Source organism: Protomyctophum bolini (genome assembly GCF_963924005.1).
Source record: "Protomyctophum bolini genome assembly, chromosome: 5".
Classification (NCBI taxonomy): domain Eukaryota; kingdom Metazoa; phylum Chordata; class Actinopteri; order Myctophiformes; family Myctophidae; genus Protomyctophum; species Protomyctophum bolini.
Window position 1 is genome coordinate 47,797,724 of NC_137866.1, and position 24,657 is coordinate 47,822,380.

At 43.0% G+C, this 24,657-nt stretch overlaps 2 protein-coding genes across 3 annotated transcripts; both read left to right on the forward strand.

The window, feature by feature from the left end:
* The first annotated feature begins 512 nt into the window (after positions 1–512).
* On the forward strand, positions 513–1,495 carry LOC308316265 (uncharacterized protein). The gene is made up of 2 exons (XM_080764770.1): positions 513–540; positions 964–1,495. The coding sequence occupies exon 2, from the start codon at positions 981–983 to the stop codon at positions 1,431–1,433; it is 453 nt and encodes a 150-aa protein (XP_080620896.1). The 5' UTR covers positions 513–540; positions 964–980; the 3' UTR covers positions 1,434–1,495.
* A 5,315-nt stretch (positions 1,496–6,810) lies between these two features.
* slc52a3-1 (solute carrier family 52 member 3-1) lies at positions 6,811–22,053 on the forward strand. Of its 2 annotated transcripts, none has more exons than XM_080764759.1 (8): positions 6,811–6,920; positions 8,133–8,246; positions 12,263–12,500; positions 14,318–14,627; positions 15,530–15,737; positions 16,758–17,031; positions 19,072–19,195; positions 21,500–22,053. In XM_080764759.1, the coding sequence occupies exons 3-8, from the start codon at positions 12,271–12,273 to the stop codon at positions 21,710–21,712; spliced, it is 1,359 nt and encodes a 452-aa protein (XP_080620885.1). In that variant the 5' UTR covers positions 6,811–6,920; positions 8,133–8,246; positions 12,263–12,270; the 3' UTR covers positions 21,713–22,053. The 2 variants fall into 2 exon arrangements, with proteins under 2 accessions (XP_080620885.1, XP_080620886.1); XM_080764760.1 differs by having other exon boundaries at positions 16,761–17,031.
* Positions 22,054–24,657: the final 2,604 nt, after the last annotated feature.

Genomic DNA, 24,657 nt, shown 5'->3' on the forward strand with positions numbered 1-24,657 from the left:
AAAAAACAAAGAGCATAGTGTGACCCAGGGTTTGTCCACATAATGTGCGAATATTAAATGTATTCGTTTCATCAACTTAAAAATAAACGTGATACATTTTTGTTGCGTGACTCGTCGTGTTCAAATCTTGTTCTCTGCGCTCACTGTTTGCTTACAGATGAATGAATAATATTCAACTGAATGACCAGTCACCACATTTAATAGAGGTGTTTTAGGATTGCAACATGGGATTCAAAATCACAACACTTTAGTTGAATTATTCAGATTCTAGTGAACCTCAGTGATTCACATGACTAAAGTGAATGCCAAGTCACGACTCCAGGTGTCTGTTGGGGACTAAAGTCTACACATTATACAGCTTCTGAGAAAAACACAACTCTGCTCGCACTGACTTCTTATGATTGAAATCAATCAATCAAGAAAAGTGGTGAAACGAAACTTACCTTACCCTGTCAGAGACACTGCTGACTATAAAGCCATAGGCAAGTCAGGGAAACCTCTATTGTCAGCCTGTACACCGACACAGTCCAACTTCACGAGGTAAGTTCACAATTGTGTGTTGGTTGGAACTGATTTTCTTTTGTACTTAAGTAATCTGTATTTTTAAAAACAATAAGAATAAGTAGTATTTAAAATTTTCTTTTCTTTTGTGACATTTGTTTGCATCAGTCAACATAATATTATATTTTGTTGTATTTATCAGTATCACTTGACTTTAAAGCAACACTATGTAGTTTGGGGTATCACCAAGCTTTTGTCTGGGACCCCCTGAGTCTATACATTTATGGAAGGATGATTGCTATTACTTTAACTTTATAATTTTGTGGAACATAATATGCTATACAGTAGTTGTTAATGTTAGTTAATGTTAATTTTCACAACTAAAACAGCAGATTCTAGTTTGATTGTGCATAATATAAAGAGATTCTTATTTTCACTTCAGCTCATTTCATACTCCTACAGAATAAATCTCTACCAACATGAGTACGTTCACATGGGCCGAAGATGACTTCCCTCTCCCACCTGGAGTAGAACGCCTTGAATTGTCACCGCCAACATCCGGTAGAACCTACGTCATGTACCATGGAACCTCCAAGCAAAGTGCCGTGCTCATCAAGAGCCAGGGCTTCTGCCCATCTAAGGAGGGGATGCTGGGCCCTGGGGTGTACCTCAGCCGGGACCTGCTCAAAGCCAGCCGATACCCCCTTAAACTCCATGAGTCCCAGCGTGTTGTCTTCAAGGTGAAAGTAAACGTGGGCAAGGTGATCGCCATCGATGGACAAGACCATCCGAAGAAGCAGACCTGGCATGCCTATGGTTATGACACGGCATGGGTGCCCCCCGGTTGTGGCATGGTGGAAAGCGATTTGGAAGAGAATTGTGTCTGGGACCCCAAACGCATCACCATTCTGAGTACCATCTCACCCCAGTAGGTCTCAAAAGAACAGCAGGGCTACCAATATTAAGAGACATCACAGTTATTACCATGTGACACCATCAGAATGTATTTGGATTAAGAAAGCAAATTTTGTACAGAGTTGTGTATTCTGGCTAATAAACGGATCTAAAATAACAGTGTGAGCTTTGAGTTATTATCTAGAACTAGAGATATCATAGAATGTCCAGGCAGACACCAGGAATAACCTATTGTACAGTACTTCAAACTCATTATATATAGCCTATACATATATGCTATACTTATTCACAAACTTTCAGTCCAATACATCTTCATGGCTCAGTTTACTCTGTTCTCTTGAAAAAACTTTGTACACTTGTATAGTGACAGTGACTCTTTTTTTTTATACTGTTTTTATTAGGCATTTTGTATATGACATAACTTCAGAATATCATTGACAGATAATGAGTAATTAAGTGATATGAAATGAAAAAAATAATATTGTGACAGGTAGTGTAAATGTTCCAAATACAATACATAATAAAAAAGGTATATAAATGTGATAGACAAGAAAAAACAAAAAACTGTTAAACAGTGACAAACTAAACAAAGACAGCAGGACAGACACTCTTGCTCTCAAACTTTCCCAACAAGTTGTGTGACAGTGACTCTTATCTCATTAACCCCCCCCCCCCCCCCACACACACACACACACACACACACACACACACACAAGTCTTTAAGAATGTCTTCATGTTCCCATAAAGGAGAGCAATATAGGCCTACAAGGACATCAATATTAAAGGTACAGTTAATATTACATTCGGCGTGTGATGTCATGATTCCAGCATATAGATAAGGTAGATAGTGATCATATCCAAGCTATCACCTTGGCCTGAATATTGCATCATTCATGAGGTATGTGACTGACAGAGAGAGCTGGAGTGAAACTGGACGGTAAAAATATATATAACCCCTTTTTCTCCCCAATTTAGTCATTATGCCAATTAATTCCTTCCCAGACACGTGTGTCAATACTGTATCCTACTGGCTCACCTGCCAATGAGGAGCCCCCGCCGAGATGACGTAGAGCCTTCGTCTTACTCCTCCCAGAGCCATAGAGTAAGACATGAGTTACGACATTGAGGGGGCAGAAAACAGCCTGGCCTGGTCACGTGGTTGTTCATGTACTTGCGCAAGCCCATAGACTCCAATGCATTCCGTAAACTTGGGACAAACCAATAGAAGTCTATGTACGTAGAAGAGCCTGGCCCCATGAAGTGAACAGATCGACTTGTAACTCTGTCCAGACCAAACAACTATGGCTCTGACTCCTCCCGCCCAACTCCTCCCTGCTGTTGATAGGTGGCGCCCCACTACTATATTTGATGTGTGTGCACTGCGTTGGTATTCAGACGGTACTTCTCTATTGCTGCTGGTATTATACTATTTGATGTTTGGCGCTGGTATTGTATTTATAGCGACTACTTATTTCCCAATGAACAAACCATTTAAGAGTATGCAACTGAAGCTGAGCTTCGGCAGGGAACTATATGTGTGACGTGCTTCCAAACAAAACCAAAAAACGTCTTGCTGTTAATAAAGGTCAAACTTACTGTATAAACGGTCAACAATTAGTAAACTAAGGCACCAGTACTTGTTTCAGATGTTAGGTATATGTATTTATGACATTTGAGAAAGATTTTGTGTTGCCAAAATCAATATAACACATTTTACAAGCAAAATCAGCAGCACAAGATTTTCGTTTTTTTTGGTTATATATACATTTCAGGCTTGTGACAAAATACTGCAGGATATTATGAGTAGAACTTTTAACCCAAAGTCCAGAAGGGTATTATCTATGAAAAAATGCATTGAATGTGTAGTGCCCATGACGCGGGAACGAAACTGAACGAAAAGGGACCTCACAATATGGCCTAATAAATGTTATCAGTTACTGGGAAGTGAAAGTCTGAGGTTAAGAAATTCAGTGGTTCAGTGGTTCTCAAAATATATATGGTAAATGGTAAATGGTGCATTTATATAGCGCCTTTATACAAGGCGCTTTACATAGATTGTGCATTACATTCACCCATTCATACACCGATGGCAGCGGAAACCATGAAAGGCACCAACTAGCACATCGGGAGCAATCTTTTGGCTCTGGACCACTCGTATATTTCAGTTAAATAATGCCTTGGCTTGATACAATTTGTTGCACGTAGTATCGTGCTTTTTAATAGCTATCAATTCAAATATTTCCTTACATTTGATGTTTCATTTCAATATTTTTATTAGCTATCGATTCAAATATTTTCGTAGGATGGACTTTTGAAATACTGTATTATTTAAACATATTTTAATACATCCAACAAAGACATTTCATTTATATTTTAAAACATTTTCCCATGGACCACCTGCAGGCCTATTATGCCATGGACCACTAGTATAGTCCGTGGGCCATCTGTTAAGAAACAGTGGTATACGTATATATTGCATATATATGCTTTCATAGCATTAGCAAGTGTTATGAAAGCACTAAGCTTAGCCCATATACCCTCCCAACACAACAGTGGTCCCTAGTTTGATTCTTAGTCAGGGTGGTGGTCCCTGGTTCACAATCAGTTGAAAAGCCCTGCCCTAGATCATTGATGAGGTTCCCAAAGTTGGGGTCAGGACCCCACACGCAGGGCACTGACGATAGGTTGACGACGGTGTGTACAGATATTTTACACACCTGAATGCAATTCTACACAATGAGTGAAATACAATGTCAAAAATATTACAAACATGATTGTTACAAAACCATATCCCTGGCCTAGAGGATTGATACATTACATGTGCCTACAAATGCACAGCAAACGGGCACGTGTTAGGTTGAGGTCGCGAGTCAATGGCAGCATTATTATTTTGGGGTCGCGTGCTGATGTGTCCTATAGACCCCCATTCTCTCACTGAATGCCGGCGCTGTCCGGGACACACACACACACACACACACACACACACACACTTGACATGAATTAAAGGTAATAGGAGACACAGAGCAGGAGCTAATCAATCAATTTGGGACATCAATACCAAGCGTGGGAAAAAACAAACAAAGATAACATGCAAAATGTATATTTTGGCTCCTACAGCTGGTATTCAGGTGGTACTATACTCTATGTGATGATGAGTGTGCTGACATTGAAGTGTGTGTGTGTGTGTGTGTGTGTGTGTGTGTGTGTGTGTGTGTGTGTGTGTGTGTGTGTGTGTGTGTGCGCGTGCGTGCATTTTTTTAAGTGGCAAATTTGGTGCACTGTGTCTCCTATTTGTGTTTAATTAGTGTAATTGGTTGCATGTGTATCTCCCATAGAGATATATACACATGCGGAAAGGAGCCAGCAATTGGTTCGGGCATCTAGTACGATGCCTCCTGAGCGTCTCCTCAGGGAGGTCCTCTGCGCACATCTCACCATGGGTTTAGCAGACCCCCTGGCAGACGACAGACCAGGTGGAAGGATCACATCTCCACACTGGCCTGCGGGAACGCATGGGGATGCACCAAAGGAGGGGGAAGTGGATAATGTTACTCAATGAGAGGGACCACTGGAAATCTCTGTTTCCCCTGCAACCCGATTCCAGATAAGTGGCATAGAAGAAGGATGGATGGTTGCATGTGTTGCCTTTCATCCTCATCTTCCTGACCACTATGAGTGACTGGACACAACGTTCTGATCTCACACATTCCATCACATCCAAAGCCTTCAGTTTGTTCCCAGCCAGCTGGAAGCAAAAGGATTTTAAAGTAAGGGTTCTATCTATTATTAAATGTCTTAATTTGATATTTGAGAGGACAATTTGATATTTGAATAGGCTTCAAAATGCAAAAATAAAATATTAAACGGGACATTAATTCTGGAAAACAAAATTAGGTAAGCATAGCCAGATATAGGCCTACGACATATTTTGATTTTGAACATGCTTATTATAACCTTCTCCCAGTGTCCAGTTTTTGGCCAAGATAAAAATTACAGCAATAATCATTGTCAAGTGTCATCATGGGTCCACTTTAGTTTAGCAGGGACTTTTGTAAGGCATTATGACCAGCACTTATCACCAGTATATGGAGGGGGTTCTCTCCTGTCCACTTATCACCAGTACCTGGAGGGGGTTCTCTCCTGTCCACTTATCACCAGTACCTGGAGGGGGTTCTCTCCTGTCCACTTATCACCAGTATATGGGAGGGGGTTCTCTCCTGTCCACTTATCACCAGTATATGGAGGGGGTTCTCTCCTGTCCACTTATCACCAGTATATGGAGGGGGTTCTCTCCTGTCAGCAGGGGGATGACCTCGAAGGCGTGCTTGACGATGCGCACGGCCATCAGCTTCTTGCCGTTGCCGTGCAGATTCATCATGGAGTCGGTGAGACGCTCCGCGGTGGACTTCGTAAACTTTGCTGTGAATGCTGACTGAGATTCATGACGGTTTCACAGTCCCGGAGAGAGAAAGGGGCCTGTTGAACTGACTGTCTGAGTCCACCACCACCGGCCGGGCCGTTTTAAAACGAACCCAACCACTCATGAACAACACGCTGCGTTGTTGGGCATTCAGTGTGCGTGTGTGTGCGCAACGTTTACATGTACAGCACGTGCATTTATCTTACCCTCCACAATGGTGGCTAATACACAAGAAGATGCCGTGTTGAAGAATACATCATTAATAAATAATAGGCAGGCAGACAGACAGACAGACTGAGACAGACGTGCACACACACACACACACACACACACACACACACACACACACACACACACACACACACACACACACACACACAGGTCTCGTGCAGCCACATTATGTAGTGTTGACTAGTAGGCTGGACTCTGACCTGCACTACCCACAAGGCATTGTTGCTTCGCCAGTGTGTGTTTGTGAATGACTCTGCTACAACCATGTAAGATGACAGATAACCCTATACACGTCATAACAACAACACCACCTGTGTGAGTATTCATCCTATATAGTACTACAAATGAAGTTTCACTGTGTATTGCTCAATACTGCCGACTTTTCACGCTGTGTACATTATGCAACTTTTATTCCTTGTACATTATGTGTATGTACAGTATATGCTTCTGGGAAATGAGGTGAACTCATTCAGGATAGGATAATATTAAGTATAAGAATGAGGACAATTTTTTTTTGTCCATAAAACTGCAGTTTCACAAGGGCTTATACCAACTAACTAACTGCTCATCACATGAGATATGTTTACATTTTGTCTTCCTCCTCACGAGACTCGGCCTTGTCCAACTTGAACGCATGCCTGTTGCTGCACAGCTTTAACGGGTGCTTGACAATATAATGACAACGATGTGACTCATTCTTTTTCTATTTCTGTCTGCTTTCTGTTCCCTCATACTTCAGTTTCCCTATAGTGGGCAAGTCATTAGAGGAAACGTTTTTCAGAATGTGTTCAGTAAAAACAAAACAGAAAACAATCAGTGCAACTCGTTGCCAGCTTGTAGATCTGCTGTTTTCGTAAGTAACACCATCATACAACAATGTGGTGCCTATATGATTTTATAGATACAGATAGGGTGCCCTGGGCGCAGCCATTGCTGAGGTGTCGCATGTTAAGCGCAGATTGACACGTCAGCATTGATTTCCTATACACTCCGTGGATTTGTCTATAGCTATTAGCTAAATTGTAAATAATTAACCAGACTATTGTGTTTATGGCATAAAATGGGCATTTGTCATTTCAATTTCACGTCATTGTCACGACACAAGTTCACAGCATGCTGGTATAAAAATAGTGGATGGAAATATTCACAAAATGAAGTTAAGTTTAAAATATGAAATATCATGAGGTACATAAAGTGTGTGACATGGTAACTCACTCTCTTATGCTACAACAAAAGACATCACTAGCAAAATATGTAAAAGGTATAGGCTACAAGCTATAGGAATGGGAATGTTAATCTGTAATTAATCCACATTAAGCAGCACAGCAGCTGTGCTGTGATGAGGTCATTCTGGGATAACCTCACAAACACTTTCAAGTCCCGTCATAGTGTTTTCCATTCAGGACGTTTCTTTCTTTAAAGATGGAGTGCTGTGATTCTTGTATTTTCCCCAGTTAGTCATGTGTTCATGTTTACTTCATTAGACCCCTTTTTGGTGTGGTTGTTATGTGCAATGATGTCTTGAAAAAACAGTGATATAGTGACATACCGGTACACACAATATTTTAACAATACTGTACAATTTTTTAAAGAGATTCTTCCTCCTTAAATAATAATAATAATAACTGATGATCATGTTTTAGGGTGGAAAAGTTTTAGTTTTTCACCCCAAGGACCCCATAGCTGAGAGAGAGAGAGAGAGAGAGAGAGAGAGAGAGAGATATATGAAGTAGGGACCCCCCACTACATATGGTATAAAGTTATGTTGCAGATTAAACCTTTTTCATTTATTTCAAAGATATATACTTTATAACAACTACCATCAGTGTTAATGAATGCATCATTTTTGTTTGTTTGTTTGTTTACACAATATTTTCAATTAATATGCTGGATTCATTTTAATGTGTATTTTCAGACATTGAATCACTCAACCCTCAATACTTGGCCCTGTACTCTTTCTTGTGGGAAACAGCCCATATACAAGCTTGGTGCCTTTTTTCCCCCAGCTATTTTCTGAATTGGCTTAAGTGGTTAATGTTTGATTGATTGATTGATTTATTAACAGTTAACCTGACCACTGATGACTGGACACAACGTTCTGATCTCACACATTCCATCACATCCAAACCCTTCAGTTTGTGTTCCCTGTAACACAGCCTGGGAGCAAAGGGATTTTAAAGTAAGGGTTCTATCTATTATTCAATGTCTTAATATTGCATGTTGCAAATATTGCTGTGCAGATTAGACCTTTTTCATTTATTTCAAAGATATAGACTTTATAGCAACTATACCATCAGTGTTGTGTAAATTAATGATTTTAGTTTGTTTGTTTTTATTCAATTAACCCATTTAGACCTGACGTCAAAATAAAAAATAAAGTCTTCTGAAAGAATATATATTCTAAGATTTGTGCCGCATTATCACGATTTTTCAGAAAATAGCAGACCTACAAGCTCGTAGCGCACCACTCTGTGGCTTATTATAGGTGCTGTGGTACCAGGAGATCTGCTATTTTTCAATAGCTAAAGTATAACATAATGCTTAGTTAAAACACCAAAAGGGGTTCCCGCCACATTTGGCGTGGGGGATTCAGATTTTACGGGGGCCAGTTTCTAATTGCAGCCGTCCGTATAGGTGCCCTTTGAGGGCGGTTTTGAAGGAGTCAAGGGGTTCACATGTCTTAAAGGGGGTGTCAGTGATTTCAGTCAAAAAACCTTAGGTTTCGTTTTTGGCTGTGGGACCCAAGCTTTCATCCAATCAGGATAGAGAACAAAAACGAAACCTAAGGTTTTTTGACCCCCAGGGGTTAACTGGGGACAGGGAGGAACTCCTTATATGGTCAGCACACTCTATAGTAGGGAGGATTATCACAACAAAACAAAAAAAATAAGTGATATTTGAATTAAGTGAAATCACTGACTCTACCTTTAATGACTGTTGGTAGGGCGTTCTACATTTTGGTGGCATAGGAGCGAAATTAATTTAGTCCCTTGTTTGTGCCGAATCTGGGTTGCACATGGTTTGTGCAACACCTCTGGTGTTGTGGGTGTGGACTTCGTTGACATTAAGGAAGTATTTAGACAGGTACATGCAGGGTATCTTGGTGGTGTATAGAATATTGTGGACCAGACCCATTGAAGATGCTGTGTCGTCAACCCTAAGCCATTCCAGCCTGTCAAAGTGGGCAGGGGTGAGGTGGGTTCGGGGGGTGAGGCCAAGTAGTAGCCTGACCAGTTTGTTTTGGGAAGTCTAGTTTTAAGGGCTTTAGAGGTGCTGTGGTACCAGGAGGTGCATGCATAGTCGAAGAAACATTGTACCTGTAAGGGTCTTCAAGGTGTTTTTGTTGACCAGTGAGGAGATCCTGTAAAGGAATCTTGTTCTTTGGTTGACTTTTTTGATTAGGTTTGTGGCCATTTTATCACCGGACATATCTGCCTTGTGCAATTTGTGGTTATGGACTATTGGAGCCTGAAAGGCAAACAGAAATACAAACTGTAAGGGCCGATTCATACTCCTATTTTACCGCTGTTTCGGCGCTGTGTTTTCAGTAGCACCGAAGAGCCGACTTTAGGACGGTACCCGAGAACGGCCTGTTTTACCTCTAACTGCACGGATCTGTGGATAACTTTGTAGCCTATGCCAACTCCCTAGAGGCCAAGGAAAAACCTTTTGCCTGAAATTTTTCACATCTGCTCTTTATAGCATCACCAGGAGGCCGACATATGTAAAACACATTTTCTAATTGCGAACGCAATGAGCACTTACTATTTGGATAGCGGGACAGACACACGGACACACGGACACACGGACAGACATGATCTGCTAGGTCTCATAGTAAGTGCTCAGTGCATTCGCAATGATCTGCAGGGTCTCAGCTGCGTTCGCTTCCCGTGTTTGCGCGTCTTACTGGTATTACTCCTTCAGACACACACACACACGCACACACACACACACACACACACACACACACACACACACACACACACACAAACACACACACATAGACACACACACAAACACAAACACACACACGTTTATATTGCTCCTAAACATGTAGTGTAGTGCCCAAATGATTTCGGCTCGTCAGAAATTTTCAGTAGCACCGAAGAGACGACTTTAGGACGGTACAGTACCCGACCCCCCCCCCCACGAACCTCAAATGATGTCACATTGTAGGCTCTACAGCGCCGAACCGACTTTTATTCGGCTCTAAAATAGGGGCCGATTCATACTCCTATTTTACCGCTGTTTCGGCGCTGTAGTGCCGAAATGATTTTGGCTCGTCAGAAATTTTCAGTAGCACCGAAGAGCCGACTTTAGGACGTTACCCGCCCCCCCGAACCTCAAATGACGTCAAATTGTAGGCTCTACAGCGCCGAACCGACTTTTATTCGGCTCTAAAATAGGAGTATGAATCGGCCCTAGGAGTATGAATCGGCTAAAATGTAACTTAACTTAAATACTGTACGTAGACAGATGCCAGATCATTGTAGACATGGCATCCTATAATGTGTACTGTAGTAGTCTCAGTGTACAGAGTATTGTTTTTTTCTCTTGGTAGGCCTGTTTATACTGAAGTTAGGTTCTTGATTTACATATGATCCTAGATCACTATCTCTATGCATTTGATGTGTTTTCCTTGCTTACTGTAATTCGTTATGTATTACGAGTGTCTGCTAAATGCCTACATTTGTAAATTTAGTATAAAACCCCTGTAGTCAGAGCCCATTTTAAGAATAAATCAACAAAAAGGAGGATTGCCGTTCGTATGTGTTGCTTTTGGCCGATGGGTGTTTGAACTGTAACCCGTTTAGAAACTTTCTTCTCTAGGTCATCCAGCCACCGTTGGGAGTATCGATATAGTCTTGCGTATATAAGCCAGACAACTATTCCACAATCTCCGACTGCTATGCTTAAACTAATTTGATTTGTGGGAAGAATTTACACGACTGCACGGACGAAATTAAGTGGGGACGGGAGGGGGGACGGCGACAACTGTCTGATCGTTTTCAGCGCTTCCTTTTGCCAGGAGGAATTGTGTGAGTCTGTCGAGAGAGAGAGAGAGAGAGAGAGAGAGAGAGAGAGAGAGAGAGAGAGAGAGAGAGAGAGAGAGAGAGAGAGAGAGAGAGAGAGAGAGAGAGAGGGGAGAGAGAGAGAGAGAGAGAGACTAGGGGTGCGTTCGGAAATGCGCACCGGGAATGTGGTCAGTTTGTTGAGTGTGGTGGGCGGTGACGTGACAGAGTACGTTCAGTGTGCCTTATTTACGAGCGACCACAGCTGTGACGCATTCACACGAATCACACCGTGACCGGACGACCCCCAGCTTCAGGGTAGGTTCGCTCAGTGCGGGCACTCGGCACACCCGGTGCGCAGCGCACTGGATTTTCGAACGACAACGCACCGAGAGTGCACTGAATAAACAAATCAAGAGAGCACACCAGTGCGTTCAGGGCGCATTTCCGAACGAATGAAAATCAACCGATATTAGGCTCTCACAGTAGGCTCACAGTATACATGCAGTAGGTCGATAAAATCGTCTTGACAATGATAAGTAAGTTAAAGTAACCCACTGGTGATTATCGGTTGATGACATTCAAAGTGGGTGCTAGAGCAGGTGTCTTCAATGGACACCTATTAGCTGAGAGAGAGAGAGAGAGAGAGAGAGAGAGAGAGAGGGGGACCCCACACTACACATTCTATAAAATTGTGCTGCAGATTAAACTTTTCCATAGATTATACAGAGCTTCATAGAATTGTATGACAGCACTGTCATATCAGTGTCGTGTCAATGAATGTTTTTTTTTTTACGCCGGGTGGATTCATGTTAATTATTTTTCAGACATAAACCCTCAATAGTATAAACTTGACCTTGGGCTACATGTCTGCTCGTCCCTGCTATTTTTTCCCCTCTACACCAAATCTCTTGGCCGAAAACACCAGATCCACAAGCACACAACGCCTCGTGGGTTGCTATAGGGTTCAGGTGGTGAGTGTGGGAGAAAAAAAAAAGAAAAAAAGCTTGTAGATCTGCTATCTTCAAAAGATTGTTTTACATTTGGAAAAAAAAAGTTTTGATGCCAATTAATACTTTTGCACTTTTACTCAAGTCTCATTTGTGAATTCCGGAAGACTAAAGAGTATTGCAATGTCGAAATACTTTAAGTTAAATAAACAACACTGGCGTCTTCCCCCCAGACCTCGGCATGGCTCTGCTGGTCCACCTCCTGGCCTGTGCGTTCGGCCTGGGCTCCTGGGTGGCGGTCAACGGCCTGTGGGTGGAGCTGCCGCTCATCGTCAACGTCCTCCCGGAGGGCTGGGAGCTGCCGTCCTACCTGACGGTCATCATCCAACTGGCCAACCTGGGCCCCCTGCTGGTCACCGTCATGCACAAAGTGCGACCGGGCCTGCTGAGAGAGAACGCCGTCATCTACAGGTACATACTCTGTGTATGAGTATATAGCGGGATTGGCATGACATTTAGGTCACGCGGTTGAACACGCAAAAAAGGGATCGTTCAGATTTTTGGACTTCTAAAGCTGCAGGAAATACTTGCAATTAATATAGTGGTTGCAAAGGGATCAATCGACTGCCGTGGTGGGAGTTCTGGTCTAGTCTGGCTTTGGTGAATATTAAGTATGGTTATACGGTCATTTGGTCATTTGGCCGTGGAACAACTGACCAGATATGGCCAGGTTTCTGGTAGACCTACGTGTGTTTTGTGGATTTGGAGAAGGCATATGACTCATGGGTCCCCCGGGCGGAGGTTCTGTGGGAGATGCTGCAGGAGTATGGGTCGAGGGGGACCTTGTTGAGGGCCATCCAATCTCTGTACACCCAAAACGAGAGCTGTTGTCCGTGTGCTCGGGACTGAATCGGATTCCTTTTCCGCCGGGGGTTGGCCTCCGCCATGGGGCTGCGCATTGTCACCCTATCCTGTTTGTGATTAGCATGGACAGGATCTCGATTGCTTCACTGCTTTTTGCAGAGGATGTGGTCCTGATGGCAACATCTGTCCAGGGAAGCTGGAAGTATACCCTCACTAAAAACGCCGGGAGAACGCTCCACACGTCCCAAACTCTTCTCCCTTCTGGCTCCAAAACTGTGGAATGCACTTCCCATTGCAGTCAGAACTGCAGCCTCACTCCCAATCTTCCGCCGTTGTCTGAAAACCCACCTTTTCAGACTCCATCATGGCCCATAGCACTTACCCTATACCCCCTTAGATAGCATTTCTGTAGACTTAGATAGCACTTGATACAGACTTATAGCATGTTATGTAGACAGCACTAGAATTGCATTGTATGTAGTCATAGCACGTCATAGTACATATGTATAGCATAGTATAGTATATATGTATAGTTTCATTATATAGATATTCCACTGTTACTTTCTTATCTTACGCATGTTTCATGATAAATGCTTTTTATGTGATGTATTCCCATGCCTTTTTGTTCTTGCTTAATGTAAATCGCTCTGGATTAAGAGCGTCTGCTAAATGCCTAAATTGTAAATTGTAAATTGTCCAAGACCTTCAGCTCTCACTGGACCGGTTCACAGACGAGTGTGGTTCAAATCAAAACAATATGTGATTGGATGCTGACATGGCTTCTGCTATATTACTTACTTGTGATACTTTTGTGTGATGCTGTAGTCAGTGTAGTGTGATCAAGTGGGGCATCCATTTACGAAACATGGACATAGGGTTTTCAATCCTTGTATTTTGGTGTTTAAAATATAAATGAACATTTGCCAATCATGCAATCGACCAGGGTTTAACTAGCTTTAACTTCACAGAGATCTGTGTGCCACAAGCATGCAGTTTATCTCAGTGGGGTGAGAATCAGCATCTGAGGCCATGGTTCTCAGCAGGAAAACGATGGATTGGCAGTCCAAGTAGGGAATGAGACATTACCCCAGGTGAAGGAGTTATCTCAAGGTCTTTTTCACGAGTGAGGGGAGGACGGAGAAGGAGGTCAGCCGGAGAATCGGAGTGGCAAGGGGCGGTATTGCAGTCGCTGAACCGCACTGTTGTGACGAAAAGAGAGCTGAGCCAGAAGGCAAAGCTCTCTGTCTACCGAGCAAACTTCGTTACTATACTCTCACCTAAATGGTCATGATGACCGAAAGAGGTCGCACACAGCTGATGTAACAGTATTACCATGTTTTGTTCTTGTTTACTGTAAATGGCTCTGGATGAAGAGCGTCTGCTAAATGCCTAAACTGTAAATTGTATTGATACTTTTTCCCCAGCATCCTGTCCATCGGCGTGGTGTCCTGCTTCCTGCTGGCCTTCTTCTGGGACCGGACCACGGTGGTGTGCGGAGCTAAACGCAGCACTGCCTTCTTTGTCATCACCTTCTTCCTGGCGCTGGTGGACTGCACCTCGTCCGTCACCTTCCTGCCGTTCATGACGCAGCTCCCCGCGCACTACGTCACCACCTTCTTCATCGGCGAGGGGCTCAGCGGCCTGCTGCCCGGCCTGGTGGCGCTGGCGCAGGGCGTCGGCATCGCCACGTGCGCCAACGTCACCAATGCCACCGCGAACGCCAGCTCGTTGCAGGTATATCGTGTACACGGCTGCTACTTTTTGAGTGGTGCAACCACTCCTATACACAACCAGCAATGTCCATGACTATGTGACTATGTAGGCTATCCGCCTATGTGACGTTAATGAGCACGAGTGTATGACTTATTAGTACCAGTAGGGGGCGCCAGAAACAGAGAGAGGCATAGTGATGCTAATGAGAGAGAGAGAGAGAGAGAGGTTCAGTTCACACGGGTGTGATTTTTTCTTTATGTCCAACTCCAACACCTCAATACATTCCTGCTGCCTGCTGCAGCCTTATGACTAACATCATCAGTGGAAAACGTATACTCACATTTATTACTTAATAGGCCTGCATGACTTCTGAAAGAATATATTATATTCAAAGATTTGTGCCACATTTTCAAGATTTTTCAATAATAGCAGACCTACAAGCTCGTATAAGCGCGCCACTCGGTGGCGCGCTTCTTTGAGCTTGTAGATCTGCTATTTTTCACTAGCTAAAGTATAACACAGTTAGTTAGTTAGTTAAAACACCAAAAGGGGTTCCCGCCCAGAATGGGTTAAGTAAAAGTATAAATACTGCAATGTAGAAATAGTGAAAGTCCGGAAATTCAAAATGTACTTAAAGTACCAAAAGTAAAAGTACTCATTATGCAGAGTGCTCCATCTTTATACAAGTTTTCAAATGTATAAAAAGATATTTTGAAAAGTGTGAGCATTGTGAGCTCGTATCAATGGGTGATGCTCAGACATCAACTGCAGGTGACAATAGGTCGTACTCAGACAGGGTATACTCGGGACATACATACTATATATACACTCATTTGGAGGGCTTAATTGGCAACGCTCAAAAATACACCTGTCAAAACCTGCATGGTGACAAAATGACAACACAACTGAATCCCATTCTGCAGACGCAGTATCTCCCTCCGCACTTCTCCACGGAGATCTTCTTCTTCTTCTTGGCGGCCATGATGTGCGTGAGCCTGGCGGCTTTCTGCGCGCTGGACAGACTCCCTCGCACCGTCTACGACCTGTCCACCGCCAGCCTGGTGTCTGCAGGCGCCGTGGCGTCCGTCCCTTCGGGCCTGGACAACGCAGCGTGTGTAGTGCAGGGGGAAAGTAACTGAGTATATTTACTACTTAGCCTATAGTACTGTATTTAACCACTTAAACCCTGTAGTCTTTCGAGAAACGGACACTTTAGTGTCCCATTTCTCATTTCGTTCCATTTGTACACTCTCAGAATTATAGCTTTTCCTCGAAATTAAAAAGCCACTGCTTTAAAAAAAAAAACATCAATTATACACCCTGCATGAAGCCTTGAATTCATGGAGATTTGTTTTTGTTTTCGTCGCATCCCTGAGCCAATACTTGGATGAGCCGGTCATCAGGTCAGTAGGAGACTCATTAGGACACCTGAGACTCCGCCGGTCATCAGGTCAGTAGGAGACTCATTAGGACACCTGAGACTCCGCCGGTCATCAGGTCAGTAGGAGACTCATTAGGACACCTGAGACTCCGCCGGTCATCAGGTCAGTAGGAGACTCATTAGGACACCTGAGACTCCGCCGGTCATCAGGTCAGTAGGAGACTCATTAGGACACCTGAGACTCCGCCGGTCATCAAACTATTGGCTCAGGAATGCCATAAAAACAAATCTCCCATGAATTCAAGGCTTCATGGGGTGTATAATTGATAGTAAACAAGTCATTATTTGTGTGAACTACTCCTTTAACCCATTTTGGACTGAGGTCGATAAAAAAAGGCTTCTAACATTTTTTTTCTGAAAAACCCATGTTTCTATGTCAGCGGTGCTCAACCTTTTTCATGTCAAGGACCCCCAGAATTATCTCTATTGGGCCACGGACCCCCATCTCAAAATGTGTACTTCCAGGCACCCCCCCCCCCCCCCCCCCAGAAGCCAATATTTTAGTTAAAAATGTTCGCTCTGAAATATATATTCAAAGACTTGCGCCACATTTTCACGACTTTTCAAAAACAGCACACCTACAAGCTCGTAGCTTGTAGATCTGCTATTTTTCAATAGCTAAAGTAGAACAGAATGCTATAAACACCAAAATGGGTTAAGTAAAATATCTGAGTGTATAGCTATATACTTCTATTAATCCACATGTCCAGCAGGATGTCCAGCCCAGGATGTGAAGCAGCAGCAGCAGAGTGAGGACAGCGGTCAGTCCAGGCCTCTGCTGGCCAAGTCCAAACACTCTGTCTACCAGCTGGCTTTCATCTACTGCCTGGTGGTGTGGGTCAACGCGGCCAGCAACGGGCTGCTGCCGTCGGTGCAGACCTACTCCTGCATGCCCTACGGCAACCTGGCCTACCACCTCTCTGCCGCCCTGCCATCTGTGGCCAACCCGCTGGCCTGCGTCGTTGCCATGTTCTTTCCAAACAGGTAATAATAATAATAATAATAAGAAGAAGAATGAATTGCATTTTCATAGCGCTTTTCCAAGTGCTCAAAGCGCTTTACAACGGTTCATTCAGTCATACATTGGGAGGTGAAGCGGTGAACAGTCGACGCCAGCGTCCTCACTTCCCACATTCCCACACCAACGGTGGCACAGCTCACACCGACCGACTCATTGCAGGCAATGTAGGGTTCAGTGTCTTGCCCAAGGACACTTCGACATGTGGACAGGAGGAGGAGCCGGGATTCGAACCGCCGACCCACGGATCATTGGACAACCTGCTCTACCTCCTGAGCCACAGCCGCCCACAATAATTATTATATTATTAATGATTAATTATAATAATAGGCCTACTGTCCTGCAGTGTTGCATGGTTTTGAATGTTTTATTTAGTTTCAGTCCTATAGGGCTCCATTTTCGTCACCGCTAAACCCCTTATCCCTAAACTTCTTTTTTTTACTATTTTGAAAAACATTTTTGAATAGTTCAACTATAGCAATCTACATTGACACGTTGTGAGCTTGTAGACTGGCCATTTCAACTATTCAAAAATGTTTTTCATAGTAGTAAAAAAGGCAAAGAAGTTTAGGGGTAAAGGGGTTTAGCAGTGACGAAAATGGAGCCCATAATAAAATTAAGTTTTTGTCACATTTCAGTCATCTGCAATGTTTTAGTGTGTAGTGTGTAGTGTAGTCTAGTTTTAGTAAAATAAATATCATAAGTATTAGTTTATGTAACTAAATGTACAGTTGATTTAGTAAAACAATCATTTGGCGGGCCTTGCTGGCATCGTAATTCCTGATTTGACACTTGGTTGTATGCTGAAAATGTACAACACCCATGCGCAACCAAACATTCTGCTGGATCTCTTCTCCACTAGTCCCTCCCTAACATTTTAGTACAGTTTATATTTGCTGATGAAATTGTCAATATATTTAGTCTTAGTTTTAGTCATCATAGCTTAGTTTTTTTCAATTAAACAATTAAGTAGTCAACGATCATTTTTCGTCACAGTTTTAGTCGACAAAATCAACACTGATGTATTTGGCTGTGTTGTTTCCAATTTCCAAACAGGTAATACTGTACTGGTGACCAGTGTTGCCATGTCTGCTCTGCTCATTATAAGCATCTTTGGGTTTGTTTTTCCTTTAAGTTGCTTGTTGAAATATTGATAGTTGGTAGCTCAAAAATATTTCCATCCTGGAGGCTAATCTTTCCGGTGATAAAATGGCCACCAACGTAATCAAAAAAGTCAACCAAAGAACAAGATTCCTTTACAGGATCTCCTCACTGGTCAACAAAAACACCTTGAAGACCGTAACAGGAGCCCTCGTACAAGGTTTCTTCGACTATGCATGCATGCACCTCTTGGTACCACAGGCCCTTAAAACAAGGCTCCAGACTTCCCAAAACAAACTGGTCAGGCTCCTACTTGGCCTCACCCCCCTGCCCACTTTGACAGGCTGGAATGGCTTAGGGTCGAACACAGAGTACAGCATCTTGCAATGGGTCTACTCTAGACTCTATAGTCCACAAGATTCGATACACCACCAAGATACCCATATACCTGTCCAAATACTTCCTTAATGTAAACGAAGTCCACACCCACAACACCAGAGGGAGTGCAACAAACCATGTACAACCCAGATTCGGCACAAACCCAAGGGACTAAATTATTTTCGCTCCTATGCCACCAAAATGTGGAACGCCCTACCAACAGTCATTAAGACATGCAAATCCCTTGACTCCCCCCCCCCCCCCCCCCTGTTTCTTTTCCCTTTTTACCTCCTTTTTGATGAATTCCCGTTCTGCTCTTTGGCTTTATAGAAGTGTATATTTGTACGTCTCTAAATGTTTTGATGAATTGCACAAGTGTAATGCTTATATTGGGTCGTCCACTCACAGTTAACAGTCTTTGTATTGAGTTGTGCTTGAATTGTAGCCTACTGTAATGTACTGTTAATAGATATTTCAATCAATCAAAAACCACTGCATAAGGAGTAAACGTGTTGTGTTGTTTGCAGGTCTCTGGTCTTCTTAGGTGTACTCTGTGTGTTGGGCTCTGGGTTCGGAGGCTACAACATGGCCATGGCGGCCATGAGTCCTTGTCCCCTGCTTCACAACTCTACCATAGGAGAGGCTCTCATTGTAAGTGGAGATGATATGGAACAACCATGTACCTAGAGATGGGCAGTATTTGAAATACCGTACAAGTATTTGAAATACGTATTTGAAATACTTTTTTGTATTTTGTAATTTGTATTTCGCTGGGATGGAAGAAATGAGATGTATTTTGTATCAAAATACTCTCAGATTGAGTATTTTCTGTATTTCAAATACATAAAAATACTTTTTTTGTTTTAATGTTATTCTCAAATGGACACATCATGTTAAACATTTACACTGCCTCAGGTTTAAACTGTAGGGGCAAAACACACGCACCCACCCATACACACAACACAACACAACACAATGTGTGATGTCAGTGTCACTGATGTCAAACACAGTTTGCAGAATTACAGTACATTTCAAGCACAAACTCAATACAAAGACTGTTAACTATGAGTGGACGACCTAATTAATCATTACACTTGTTTACAACAGGGTCCACCATGTTCAATTCATCAAAACATTTAGAGACGTACAAATAGACACTTCTATTAGTTAAAGAACAGAACAGGAATTCATCATAAAGGAAGCAAAAAGGGAAAATAAACATATACAGTGAGGGGGAAAAAGGGGGGGGGGCAGTGGGGGGGATTCAGATTTTATGGGGGCCAGTTTTGAATTGCAGCCATCCGTAGGTGCCCTTTGAGAGCGGTTTTGAAGGAGTCAAGGGATTCACATGTCTTAATGACTGTTGGTAGGGCGTTCCACATTTTAGTGGCATAGGAGCGAAAATAATTTAGTCCCTTGTTTGTGCCGGATCTGGGTTGTACATCGTTTGTTGCACTCCCTCTGGTGTTGTGGGTGTGGAGTCTGTGGACTTCGTTTACATTAAGGAAGTATTTAGACAGGTACATGGGTATCTTGGTGGTGTATCGAATCTTGTGGACTAGACCCATTGCAAGATGCTGTACGCAGGGGTGAGGTGGGTCCGGGGGGTGAGGCCAAGTAGGAGCCTGACCAGTTTGTTTTGGGAGGTCTGGAGCCTTGTTTTAAGGGCCTTTGAGGTGCTGTGGTACCAAGAGGTGCATGCATAGTCAAAGAAACCTTGTACGAGGGCTCCTGTTAAGGTCTTCAAGGTGATTTTGTTGACCAGTGAGGAGATCCTGTAAAGGAATCTTGTTCTTTGATTTACTTTTTTGATTACGTTGGTGGCCATTTTATCACTTCCTTTATGATGAATTCCTGTGCTGTTCTTTAACTATATAGAAGTGTCTATTTGTACGTCTCTAAATGTTTTGATGAATTGAACATGGTGGACCCTGTTGTAAACAAGTGTAATGCTTAATTGGGTCGTCCACTCACAGTTAACAGTCTTTGTATTGTTTTTTTGCTTGAAATGTACTGTAATTCTGCAAATTGTTAATAATTATTTCAATCAATCAATCAATCAAAGCTTACACACTCAAATTGAACCACAAATGAGAGGCAGAGTAGGGCGGGCCTTCAGTTGTTGGAGACTAACCTCACAAGGCTCATATCTTCAAGTTCTTCTTAATAATCTTCAATGTATTAGACATTCTGACAGGTCATTAATTTAATATTTGGCAATCAATTATGAATTTACTTATCATTATACACATGTTCATGAAAATGTATTTTCATGTATTTTCAAAATACAAAATACGTATTTGTATCTCAAATACATTTCTCAGACCAGTATTTGTATTTTGTATTTAGATACATTTTTTGACCCAGTATTTGTATTTTGTATCAAAATACATTTTCAATGTATCTACCCCCCTGCATCTTCCTGTCTGGCTGGAGGACCATGTGACTGATTTGATTCATTGAATACTTCAAGTTCATACGACAGTTTGCAGAAAGAAAAAGCACTGGGAAGTATAGGCTACAGTTCAATCAAGGTCTGCTCAGAGGATTTAACCAATTTTGACCTGAGATCAGATTCAAAAAGTCTTCTACATCCTGACACTTTTCTGAAAAAGCTATATATCTGTTTATGTCAGTCGTTCTTCGATTTTTCAAAAATAGCAGACCTGCAAGCTTGTAGCGCGCCACTCGGTGGCGCGCTATGAGCTTGTAGATCTGCCATTTTTCAATAGCTAAATCATAACATAATGCCAAACACCAAAAGGGGTTAAAGACCTGTGAGGTCAGATGTAGAGAAAGCGGGAGGGGAGAGCGCCGCACGACACGTTGGCCGCGTTCCTCCGCCTCCCTCATCGATGTCGGGGACATTAACGCACGCAACATGTTTGAGCGGCTCCCTTTGCGAGTAGACTGACTGACTGACTCACACGGTAACTCTGGTGTGTTCACCTCCAGGTGGTGTCGTGGGTTTCCTTCACCGGAAGTCTGTCCTTCGTGAAGGTGATGGTGGGAGTCATCTTGAGAGACAGGAGCCACAGCGCCCTCGTGTGGTGCGGCGCCGCGGCCCAGATCGGCTCGCTGGTCGGCTCGGTCACTATGTTCCCACTGGTCAATGTGTTTCACCTGTTCAAGTCCGGAGACCTCTGCAACACTGCATGTCCTCTATGACAGTATAGTTCTATTGGTTCAACTTGTTCACAAAATGTGGCAGCCGCAGAGCTTCAACTAAAATTAAGATCAGAGAACATTATTACTCCGGTTTGTCTTCACTACATTGGCTTCCAGTAGTTTTTAGGATTGATTTTAAACGTATATTTTACTTGTTTATATAGCTCTCAATGGTCTGGCACCTTCCTACCTCTATGACTGCCTGCCTAGATATGTCCCAAACCGGCCCAAACCGCCTCAGGTCTTCTACTGCTGCCCTGCTCCAAGTGCCTATAGCACCTACAATGGATTATATAAAACACAGTGAAGTATAGCCTTCTGCTTCTATGGGCCAACGGCTTAGACAGGCAGCCTCTGTAGATAGCTTTAACCTTTTTATTTTCTCTTTGTTTATTCATGCCCTCAATGTTTTAGGCCTTTGTTTTTGCTATTATTTTAATGTTGTTTTATGTTTTTACTATTATTTTTATGTTATTTTATGCTTTTATTTTATGTGATATGTGATCAGAAATCGGGGGCCGATTACATAATTTCCAAATTATCGGATATAACATGGGCTATGATGTTAATCAGTTTGTTGAGAAATAAAAAAACATAAAATATCCTTGATTATTTGATGAATCGCAAAGTAATGTAGAGTAATGGCTTAGAAAGTCATGGATATAGTTGCAGTCCTATATACATCCACCACAGCTTCCATCACCGCACTTTGATGCTGCACAGGCTGATCACGTCTCATAGAAATGCACGATACAACATACAGACAGTATACCACCATATGCCATGTTACAGGATGCAACATATATGTATATGTATCCCTGAACTGCCACACTTCAACCCAAAAGCCCACGGTGTCCTGCAGTTCATTCCACTTACAAAGGTGGATTGTATTGCTGCATGATCTTGTCAATATGACTGGGAGAGTACCCAAGGAGCTTGGTAATGTTTAGGATTTCTCCAAAGCTCTTCATGGGCTGTAGAGCCCCAGCAACACTGAAGAGTAAAGACAGACATGCCCTGAAGTGTTTTTATGTTGTCAGGCAATCTCTGCCTCAGCTCTTTGGTCAGGGCGATGATGAATGCTACACATCTACTGCGGGCCTCATCTGCCTTTGTTTCAAAAAGGTACCCAAGATAGGGTTTGGGGCTGATGAACCCATCTATCGGCTCATTGAGGACATCAACCTTTGCCAGGGGATTTAGCACCCTGCTGCTGACTGACTTGATCAAGCTAATCAAGCAATCAGGCAGCTTGACTGGGTCTATCCCCCTCAAAAGCCTTAATGGCCTGCTGTACCTCACCCCACACTGACTTCAGAAAGGCCAGGTATAGGACGTTCTGAGGGTCATTGTACATATTGTACAACACCTCAGCCATGTAGCAATGCTCAGTTGCTTTGGTGATGCTAAAATGCAACTTAAGCTCCTCCCACTGGTCCAAAATACGCGAGACAGCCGGTTCAACTGAAAGCCAGCGTGTGGCACACACCTGATGATGGTGATCATGAGTGGTTTATTACCAAGGTTGATGGTTTCATATATGGCCTTGTAAGCCTCTCTTCGTTTGGGAGACACTGAAAACCAGTTGTGTAGGTCTCCCGCACAAGGTATTCAATGCTGCGTGGAACCGTGTCCTTGCTGGCATGACTTACAGCCAGCTGCAGGGAGTGACACACACAACGGATGAGGACAAGCTCCTTCAACCCACACTCCTCCTTCAGCACCTTGTGGACCCCATTGTTGACCCCTGTCATTACAGAGGCATTGTCTGTTCCTAAGCCTATAGGAGTTTCTCTTTTTTCAGTCCACATTTCTGTATGAAGGCCAAAACAGCTCTGGCTATAGAGCGTCGCAGTCCCTCCCCCTTTCAGAACAACGAGTGGCCCAGGAAATGAAACTCAATGCATTTTCCTCATAGACTTTTCAGAAAGTATTTATTTAAAGACCTTTTAGGCGTCGTACGAAGCCAACTCTTGTCGTGACAAATCATGACAACACACACAATATTTTGGACCAAACAAAGAATTTGAAAGTAGGAAAAAAAAACGGCAGGTTTTAACACTTTTTTTGTTGTTTTTCTTCTTTGTAATTATTTGTTTGGTCCAAAATATTGTGTGTGTTGTCATGATTTGTCACGACAAGAGTTGGCTTCGTACGACGCTTAAAAGGTCTTTAAATAAATACTTTCTGAAAAGTCTATGAGGAAAATGCAACGTATGACCACACCAAGTTACTTTGACACTGTAGTATATTAAAATACCATACAGGAGAGTAAATGTGCACGGCAGACAGACGACGAGATGATGTTCCTTGATGTTTATTTCAGAGTACACAGCACAGCAAACAGCATAGGTCCGACGGCCTTATGCCGTCGGGGAGAATGCCCCAGTTACATGGTAGAGGAAGGGAGAGAAGGAGATGGAGGTATGGGGGAAAACCCGGCCCAGATCTTTCTTTGTCTGGCATTATATTCATATGTTCACATAGCCCTCCGCCAATCAGAATGTTCCACATCTGACCACCGCCCTGGCTCTCAAACCATAATCACACCCAGCTGTCCAGGTCCTCCGTGTTATTCAATAGCACCCCTCAGGCCTTATGTGTCCATGTGCATGCGTGTGTGTGTGTGTGTGTGTGTGTGTGTGTGTGTGTGTGTGTGTGTGTGTGTGTGTGTGTGTGTGTGTGTGTGCATGCGTGTGTATGCGTGTGTATGTGCACATGGTATTTAGTGATGTCCAGGCGTCATTAGCTGGTCTGTGTGTCACCCTGGGACGTCTCAGTTTATCTGTGTGTATGTGTGTCTTACAAATTACTCTACAACACGCTGATGTCAGTAGACTCATCAAGTAGGAGGCTGAAGCGTTGGTCACCCACATCCGCAACCAAGCGCCTGAGAAAATATGGAGCCAGAACGCCATTTATCATTTCTGTGCACTTGGTCCTAT